The sequence below is a fragment of the Sarcophilus harrisii genome, chromosome 1, assembly GCF_902635505.1.
Source record: "Sarcophilus harrisii chromosome 1, mSarHar1.11, whole genome shotgun sequence".
NCBI lineage: Eukaryota > Metazoa > Chordata > Mammalia > Dasyuromorphia > Dasyuridae > Sarcophilus > Sarcophilus harrisii.
Window position 1 is genome coordinate 227648862 of NC_045426.1, and position 10530 is coordinate 227659391.

The 10530-nt window shown below is 35.8% G+C and overlaps 1 protein-coding gene across 2 annotated transcripts in view; it reads left to right on the forward strand.

Annotated features, from left to right (window-relative positions):
- The window catches only part of FANCC (FA complementation group C), a 175840-nt gene extending 167834 nt beyond the window's left edge, over nt 1-8006 (forward strand). For both annotated transcript variants that reach the window (XM_023497293.2, XM_031937703.1), the window contains exon 15: nt 6459-8006. In XM_023497293.2, the coding sequence (XP_023353061.1) occupies nt 6459-6620 (162 nt within the window). In that variant the 3' untranslated portion in view covers nt 6621-8006. The remainder of the gene's footprint in view (nt 1-6458) is intronic.
- The last annotated feature ends 2524 nt before the right edge of the window (nt 8007-10530 follow it).

Below are 10530 nucleotides of genomic sequence, written 5' to 3' on the forward strand. Positions count from 1 at the left end.
CATAGTAGAATATGCCTTCTGGATGCCATCCATACAGATGTTCTGAAAACCAACTTTATCCTTATCAGCATTTGAAATTAAGCTTTGCAACAATGGCTGAATTGACATATCAGAGTCAGCCTGAGTAATACAACTAAATATAATTAACAAAGGAATTTCTAGCTAAATATTTTCAGAAGTCCTTATGACCATTTTCTTGTGACAGTTGTATAAGATCATCAGATCTTCTTTTCTAGGGGCTTCCCATTCTAAGTAGCAGGTGGTTACCAACTGGCTTGTTTTATAAAGAGGCTAAATTTATTATTAATGTTTGTGTCAGCCAGAGTTAGGGCATTCTAAGATTGGTGAAGCAAGAACTTCACGTTAGAGCTTTTCTTACTATGATTTAAATGGATCATTCTGACAAGATTGAGTGCTACTCCAATCCATTCCAACTTTAGTTTCTGGGGTTAATTGAAAATGCAGTATTAGGGGATATGAAAGGAAAGTGCTTTATACACTGGACATGAGGGAGATGATTTGTGTGATAGGAGTGGCAAGCAGGAGATCAAATACCTCCTTCTGGAACAGCCAGAGGCAGATTTTGGATCTATTACATCTTAAGAACATTCAGTTCCTTCCTAAATTAGATCCCTGAAAAGTCAACCATCTGAGTCTTCCCTTTAAGCAGGAATCAGTTATACCTATACAGGATTCTCTGATCATTCCGGTGAATAACATCCTCTCTGTGGCTCCTTTGTATCCTCTGTGCTCTCTAGAATTCAGTAAACCCTAAACAACCCTGCCAGCTCTCTCAACCTCTTTTATAATGGTTTCACATGTTTAGTCAACACAAGATCATTTTATTCTTCCCTTAGTCTTTTTGGGTACATCTTTACTTTGTCCCTCATTGCCCTCTCTTCATTCCCACCCATCCTTTCCATGGCCCTGACTTTTCACTCTCCTCTCACACCTTCTTTTCCACCTCTTGCTCTCTGGCTACTTTTGCCACATCCCTTTCTATTATTGGTCTTTCTGTCTCTGAATCCATTTTGCTGCTTTCTTTCTGTTCTATCATTTCTGTCTTTTGATAAGAGCTGGGAATGCAAGGAAGAGCCGAAGATAGTTTTTGCTCTCAAGGAGCCAATAATCTAATGAGGAAGTCAATGGGCAACAAGTGTGTATCAAGAAGCTTTGTGTAGAATAAATAAGAAATTAGGGAGGCACTAGAATTATGGATGATCAAGAAAAGTTCCTGGAGAAGGGATAAGCCAGGAGTGAAGATAAAGAGGGAGAACATACCAGGTATATGGGTACAGCCAGTAAAAATGCTTGACGTTGCGAGATGAGGTATACTGTTTGAAGAACAGCACAGAAGCCAGTATCATTGGATTGCAGAGTATAATGAAGGACAAGGGAAAATTGGAAGGGATCAGATTATAAAGGGCCATACTGACAAATGGAGTATTTTATATTTGATCCTGGAGATAATATAGAGTCACTGGAGCTTACATGGAGAATGGACTGGAGTCAGGGAGACTTGGGGAAGAGAGACCAGAGCAGGCTTTGGCTGTCTTCCAGGTGTGAGGTGAGCATTTTGCACTGGCTGAGGACAGAAGGGAGAGGCAGGATGGACAGACTTTTGTGACTGAGTTTGGGGATGAAAGAGAGTGAGAAATAAAAAATGGCACTAGGTTAGGAGCCTCGTGAATGGGAGTGTGGTGGTGTCTTTGACAGTAACAGGGAAATTAGGAAGAAGAGAAGGTGTGGGGGAATAATATAATGAGGTCTATGTGATATCAAGTTCAAGCTGTCTAATAAGCCATTAGAAATTTAGAACTAGATAAAAAGATCTAAGAATGATTAGCGTATAAATAATTGAATCCATGGAAGCTGATGAGAATTCAAGTAAAAGAGCAGAGGGCCCAAGGCTGAACCCTGTGAGACGCTCACAATCAATGAGTAAGTGATCCAGATGAAGATTCAACAAACGGGACTGAAGAGGAACAGATAAACTTAGGGAGCAAAAGAATCTTTGCTATCTGACTTGTCATATCATCACTTATCTATAGTTGCTCTTGAAAGTGATCTTGTATTTGTTTTTAAGATTTTTGAGTTCTAGATTCTCTCCCTTATCCCTACCTACAATTAAGAAACAATATGTGAAATTATGCAAAGCATTTCCATGAAAAGTCAAATTGTGAAAGAAAATACAGATCTCCCACACTAATGAAAATAAAAACCCTCAAGAAAAATTAAATTAAAAATAAAGAGACAGAGAATGCTTTGCTATATTCATACTCAATTCCTTCTCTGAGTATGGATAAGATTTTTCATCATAAGTCCTTCAGAGTAAATATAGATGATTGTACCTCTGAGAATAACAAAGTCATTTACAGCTGGTCATCCCAAAACATTACTATTATTCTGTATACAGTATATTTCTGAAAGTGATCTTCCATTGCCAAATTCCATGATCCTTTTTTCAATCTTCAGGCTGATTTTGGATTTATTTCATCCTAAGAACATTCAGTGTTTTGACCTCTGCAACAATTGATATTACTCTTGTATATTCTTTCCTCTAGTTTTTCATAGCCCTACTCATTTCTGGTTCTTGTACTTGTCTGACCATAATTCATGGTCCTTTTCTGGATCATTATCCACGTTTTTGCCTTGACTCCTCTTTTCTCTATATATGTTCTCATTTACTGACTTCATTAGTTTCCATGGATTCATTTATCATCTCTGTGTGGATAACTTCCCAGTCATACATTTCTAGTTCTAGACTTTCTCTTGAGCTCATGTCCACATCACCAACTAACTGCCTGTTAGACATTTGAATTGGATATTCTATAGACATCTTAAAACTCAAAATGTCCAAAACATAATTCATCATCTTTCTTCATAAACCCACTTCTTTTCTATTCATGGCAATTAGAGTTGAAGGTACCATCATCCTTCCAATTACTTAGGTTCGTTATCCTCCTATAGTTATTTACATATTAATTCAGCTGCCAAAGATGGCATTTTTCTCTTTACAATACCTTTTAGTTTCCGACCTTTATCACTTTTTACCTGTACTGCTTCACTGGATTCTATTTAGTTTCCCAGCCTCAAGTACTTCTCTACTCCACACCATCCTCCATGCATCTATCAAAATGATTTTCCTAAGTTGCAGTATGTATAAAATCATATCATCCTCTTACTCCTCACTTCCATATAATAACTACCTGTTACCTTTTGGATCATGTGTAAACTCCTCTATCTAACATTTAAAGAGTCTCACTACCTGGCCTCTCTTTGTAGTTCTGGTCTCTTCAGTTTCTCCCCACCACACAGTCTATGGTCCAGCCTGATTGAGCCATTGCTGTCTCTCTCATCCTCCTGCTTTCACTTTGTTAGGCTGTTATGCTCAGAATGCTCTCATCATTACCCTGATTTCCATCAAAACTGAGCTCAAAGGCCACCTTCTATATGATCTCTTCTTGACCCTTTCAGCTCCTCCTTGGTATTCATTCTGTATGTATCCTGCATAGAATGAGATATTTCCATGCTGTCTTAGATTGTAAATTCCTCATGAGGAATTTCACTTTTGTTTTTGTCTCATCACTTAATATAGTCCTTGGCATGCAGTATGCACTTAATATTTTCTGACTGATAAAACTGAATGCAGTTCCTGAATAATAATTAAAATACAGTTTCTTTCATGTCTTTAAGAAAATCAAGACTTTCATTATCATAATGAATTACCATACCTGTGAGCAGTAAGTGAAAAGTTAACTTTTTTTAAAATCATGCTGAACTTCTACCATTTAGCAAATGACTTAAGGCTTTCAGAATATTCTTCTGGTGACATTGTAAGTACCCAAGGACAGAGACTACACGTTAGCTGCTTTGTACAGTATCCTGTGTCTTTGAAATCCTTTACTCATTTTTGCTATTGATACCTTTTGTTTTTACATTCATTTCTATATATATACTTTTTCTTTCCTTTCTTAGTAAGCTTTCCCCTGTAATAAAAGAAAAAAAAAGTTTAGCAAAACTAACCATTATTTCTGCCACATCTGATAGTATGTGTAATATTGCATATGTAATTTTGCAAACCCACAGTCCCTTGTCTTTTCAACAAAAGGAAGGAAGTAAGTACATTTTATCAATTCTTTGTTGTGACCAAGTTCAGTCATTACTATTATACATTGCTAAGTTTTGTAGTTATTGTGTGTGCTGTTTTCTTTGGTCTTTTTAAATTTGGTTAACTGTTACCCAAACACATTTAAAAATTTTTCAGTTCCAAATTCTTTCCTCCCTTCCACCATCTCTTTCCTTACTCTCTTCTTGAAAAAGCAAGCAATACAATACTCTTATTTTGATATCATGCAAAAATACATTTCTACATTAGCCATGTCCTTCCCCCCCCCCCCCCGACCAAAAGGCAAAAAAATATAAGAAAAAGAATAAACTGATGTTATCTGCACTCTTGTGCCTCTCAATTTTCTTTCGGGAGGGACATAGCATTTTTCATCATGAGTTCTTCTGGATTGTGGTAGATCATTTTATTTATCAGAATTTTTAAGTCTTTCATAGGTGATTATAATTACCATATTGCTGTTACACTATACATTGTTCTCTTGATGCTTTCGCTTCACTTTGCATCAGTTTCTGTAAGTCTTCCTAGGTTTTTCTGAAACTGTCTTTAACATTTTTTTTTTACAGCATAATAGTACCATCATATTCATAACCCTTTAACTGTTTAGCCTCTCCTTGACTGATGAACACCTTTCTCAGTTTCCATTTCTTTGCCGCTACAGAAATGGCAGCTATGTTTTCTTGATTTACTTACTTCACTTTATATTAATTCATAAAAGTCTTCCCATGTTTTTCTGAATTCTAGATAGTCAGTGGTAGAGATGGGATTGAAACCAAATCCTATTTACACATTTAAAATTTATGAGCTTCAGTTTCCTCATCTGCCAAATAAGGGAATTAGTTAATATCTTTAAAGACCTCTCTTAGTCAACTGTCTGTGATCCTCTGACCTTAATGAGGTAAAATGTATACAAAGGTACAATCTCTAGACTCCTCTTTCCCAAAAGGAGGCCCTCCTAACACTGGTTTACAAAATCTGGACCACTGGTTTAAAAAGTAGGCCAGATCTGGAGGGTCTGGGTAGACTAGTCAAAAGATAATCCCACTTCTGACTGCAAAATAACTCAAGTCACATACTTTGTTCATGGTGAGTCCATTGCCCAGCTTTTCCAGGGCAAAATTGTAATGAAGGTGATGTTTTCAATGTCCTCCACAGAACCTTTCTACTCCCTCTTCTCTTCTTTCAATGTGGGTTCCAGTCATGCTCTTGGTCAGATATATGCCCATTTCTGTAACAGTGGGCTTTCATAAACAATATTCCAAAGCAGAAAAAAAAAGAACCAAGTCTTCTGATTCCAGGTCCCATTGTTTATGTTTTATTTTATATTTTTACTGTACCATGCTTTTGGTGTGTGTCTTTTGAGCATATGTGAATTCACACACCCTAATTTCAAACTTTCGCTCCCTATTCTCTCCTACTTTGCCAAGTAAACATAGTAACAGTAGCTATTTGATTCTTTCCCACCATCTGTACCTTTGCTACTACTGCTGCCCCTGGAGTTGAAGGGCCAGAGGGAGAGGAAGAGGAAGCCCTGAGACCCAGAGTTGTGATGAAGAGGATGTATGAATCAGGCTTTTTCAAACCTAGGACTCTTATTACATTCTTCTGTCTGGAAATCATGTACTCCTCTTAATTCCCCCCCCCCCCCAGTTGAGTTTTCATTTCCTTTCTTTGTCTTTTTTTGTGTTTTTCCCTCTACTAATTGACCTAGGAAAATGCTTTCAGGCACAAACAGAACTAGTTAGTCCTCTGGGCTCTATTACATAGAATAAACATTCCTGTGTTTCTTGTTCCCCAGATGGTTAGCGTGTTAGAAATCTTGGACATGTCCTAAGACATGACCACAGGTGAGTCATTAGCCTAAAAATATCATATTTAAGGTTGCTTGGAAATAGTCAGAATTTTCCTTCTACTTTCAATATTTCCCTCTTCTTATAATGTTTGAACTTTAAAGCAAGGCAACCACACATTCATCTGGTTTTACCATTGCTAACAATCCAAGTGCTTACAACAGAAATTCCATTAAATGTTTTTCTCTTAGAATGTTCCTAATTTGTATATAGCCTTTTGTGAGCCCAAAACATTTCAGAGCTAAAGCTTTCTGTGGAAGAGGGTGATCATTACGAAATGACTTAGCTAACTTTGTCATCTTCCTGGGAGAACTGAGATTCCCCATTTTAAAAAACAAAATAAAGGCATGGAATCTTTTCTATGGGATTAATAAAATACATTATTGTTTTTCATTCATAAAGGAATGCATTAACTAGGTAAACGATTGTTCCTTTATCTAGGAAATATTTTAAGTTGACTCTCTATTTTACTTCAATTCTAGATAACTCAAACTGATGAAATAGCCAGTGAGCTTTTGAATCTCATTGCCCGTATTACATACAGATGGAATCGTCTTGGTGTTGAAACCCAAAGACCAGCAAAATTGGCAAAAGACCTCCTTCAAGAACTACAGTGTTACACAATGAAAAGTGAATTCTTGTAATAATTTATCATTTATTGCCATCATTTTTTGTATGAAATTGTTTCCTCCATGTTTTTAGAACTAGTAAAAGGAGTTTAGCTTCATAACTCATAGTTGTGAGTCTTGAAAACTAATCAGTCAACAAGTATTTATGAAGTATCTACTGTGTGCCAGGCAGTGTGGATACAGTGTGTGTGTGTGTAATATGAAAAGAATGAATAAAAATCGACACAAAGCAGTTAAAGATAAGGGGGTTTGGGAGGGAGGACAGTAGCTGTTAGAGAGATCAGGAAAGCTTCATGCAGAACGTGGTGCTTGAACTGTGTCTCACGGGAGGTAGGACTCAATGAAACAGGTAAAGCAGGACAGTCTGCGCCCATCTGGCTGGAACAGAGGTCCAGTGGGGCCAGAAAGATAGGTTTGGGCCAACTTGGTAGGACTTTAAAAGGTAAAGAGAAGAGTTTACGATTTTTGAACTCGATTTTTTTTTTTTTTTTTTTTTTGGCTATGAGAAGTGAGGGATGTCAAATGTAAGAGATGTGAAAGTAGCAATAACTAACAAGGTTGGTGATTGGTCAGCTATGTGGGGGGTAGGGTGAAGAGTCTAGCATAGTGCCAAGATTAAGAACTTGGGAAGGTTTTGAGGAAACATAGTGAGCTCAGTTTTGTACATGTCTCTGGGATAGCCTGTTACGGGATTGAAGCTCAAGAAGGTCTGAAACTGGATGGAGAGAACATGGATGAGTCATCCGCAGATAGGTGAGATTTCAGTGTAAAGGAACCGATGGAGCTACCAAGGGAAAGATTAGAGAGAGAAGCAGAGCGCCGAGGACAAACCAAGAAAATTCTCTTAGATGAGAGGCTTGATAAGGATAATTAGCCAAATGAAAATAAGGAATGGTCAGGCAGGTAAGAGGAGAGAGCATCCAATATGACACAAGGGTCAGTTGTGTCAAATATAGGAAATAAATTGAGAAAGATAAAAGGAGGGGAATCAAATTTGGCAATTAAAAGTTTTTTTTTTAAGTGCTTAAAAATAGGAAAAGAAGGTTCTATTATATTCCATGATTCAGATATAATCTTGATACTTAAACTAAGGAGAATCAAAACAAAAACAATGACTGATGCATATTCGTTCAATCCATAAATCTTTATTAATCACTTACTGTATGTTAGGCACTGTGCTAAGATACAAAAAGAGGCAAAAGATGGTCTTCCACTTCCAAGGACCTCACACAAAATTTTAAATGAAATATTAGCAAAGAGATTACAGCAACATATAAAGATTACATGATATATAACCAGTTTGAATTTCTACCAGGAATGTAAGGTTGAAAACCTTTTGACATGATAGACCTGTTATTTTATTAATATATATATATAAAAGCCTTTTGACAAAATTCAACACTCTATTGCTATTAAAAAAAGACATTAAAAATTAGGATAAATTTACCTTTCTTTAATGTGATAATATCTATCTAAAACCAAGAGCCAACATCAAATATAATTGGAATAAGTTCTTTTCCAAATTAGGAATAAATACAAGGATGTCTACTATCAACATTAGCCCTTGATAAAGTTCAAGAAATGCTAGCTTCAGCAATAAGACAACAAAAAGAAATCTAAATGTATATGTAAAATGGAAACAAATTTATCACTTTTTTTCAATTAATGTGATGATTTACATAAAGAACTCTGGAAAGCAAACTAAAAATTGACACAATAACTTCAGCAAAAGTGAAGGATTTAAAACTTATCCACATAAACGATTAGGATTTCTGAATAATATCAATAAAACCCGAAAGAGAAAGTCCATTTAAAATAACTATGGAAGACATAAAATAATTGAGTATAACTGACAAGAAACTATATAAATACAAGTGTATATTTGCCAAAATATATGTGGGAACCATATGAATACAATATATGTGAACTAATATGAATACAAAATAAGGTTTATGAGAATACAGACTTAAAAAATTTAAGAAAAATTAATTGCTCATAGGTTGTTAAAGACCATGCCTAGGTGAAGGGGCAGGTCAACTCTCCAAAAGCCTCCTCAGCTGTGAATCATAACACTTGAAGTAATTGCAAAGCAGCCTTTACTGATGCAGATGTTCCTTGTGGATTGGGAATGAAATAAATTTGGAGGCAGGAGGGAAGAGGAGAGAGGTCAGAGAACATAACTAACTGCCTCTCGATCTCCTCCTATCATCATCGGCTCACATGAAGAGACCCATTCCACAGGTCTGAGTTAGACCTCCAGCAGCCACTGGCAAGTGGCTCCCATATCACAACAACAGGTAAACTAAACCAACATAATAAAAATGATAATAGCTACCCAAGTTTTCTGGTATTTTTTTGTTTTTTTTGTTTTTTACTTATTTAGTGCCATCCTATCAAAAGATTACAGAACTAGAAAAATAATAAATCAATAGCAAGATTTTAATCTCAAGGGAAATGAGGAGGAAAAGTGAAACAGAAATGAGGCTACCAATACTATACTATATCATCAATACATTTGATGTATTGATCAATGTGTGTCAATACATATTGATGTAATACAAAGCAATATTCATCAATACATTTGGTATCAGTAAAAAATAGGCTGATCAATTAAATAAATTGGGTATACAACATCTAGAAGCAGATGCAACTAGTAGACCAGTTTTTGTTAAACTCAAATTTTCTAACTATTGTTCTAAGAATTTATTTGACAAAAACTGCTGGGAAAACTGCAAAGCAGTCTGATAGAAATTACATATAAGTTAAACTTCACAGTGTATAACAAGATAAACTAAGTGGTTTATCTTGCCACCTAAAGGATAATATTAGAAATAAATCAGAAGATCAAGAAAGAAATTTTCTTTCAGATTTATGGATAAGGAAACAGTTCATAATCAAACAGAACAAAAATAGATGATTTTTAATTACACATTATTAAAAGGCCTTTTATAAAGAAATTCAGTGCAACTAAAGTTAGTCAATAAAAGGTCTCTGCCATCAGAGAACTTACTCCTGGAGCATGATGAAAAGTCCTAGAGAATTTCAGAAACAGTGTAGTTACTGAGAAATGGGAAGAAAAACTGTTCTGAGCCTCTTCTTTAAATAGTGGCCCTAGAGCCTCTGGCCATGCCCTCCACTTGCAGAGAAAAGGGAGGTTCAATCTTGCAACATAATGAGATTTCCCATTAATGAATTTTCCCCAGAAAAGGAAAACATGATGGAGAGATCCAGAGAAAACTAAAAGCAGAATGCCTAGTAGGGAATGTGGAGAGAATTAAAAGGAAAGGAGTGTGCTGGAATCGCTTGCACCAGCTCAGAAAACTAGTTATTAAATTTTGAGTGTAAACTTTTATACCTAGAAGATTGGTAAATGCTATAAATTAGTTTGCTTATTGTTGTGTTGATTGTCTACATTTAAGTGATGGGAAAAAAATTTAAATCTCATTTCCAAAATATATAATGAACTCATTCAAATTTATAAGAATATAAAAAAATTCAGGGCAGCTGGTTGGTATAGTGGATAGAGCACCAGCCTTGAAGGCAGGAGTTCAAATCTGGCCTCAGATACTTAACACTTCCTAGCTATGTGATCTTAGTCAAGTCACTTAACCCCAACTGCCTCAGCAAAAAAAAAATTCCTATTTGATAAATGGTTGAAAAATAGACCCAGAAATAGACGTTTCTAACAAAGAAATTCAGACTATCAATAATGACATTAAAATGCTCCAAATTGCCAATAATTAGGAAAATGTAAGTTTAAACAACTCCAAAGTTCCACTTCATTCATCAGATTGGCAAAGTGAAGGAAGGAAGGAGAGAAAAGGAGGAGGGAAAGGAAAGAAGGAAGGAAAAAAGGACAGGACCAAATGTTTTAGAAATTGCAAGCAGGAAATCCATAGAAATCAACAAAAGGATCAGATCCTAG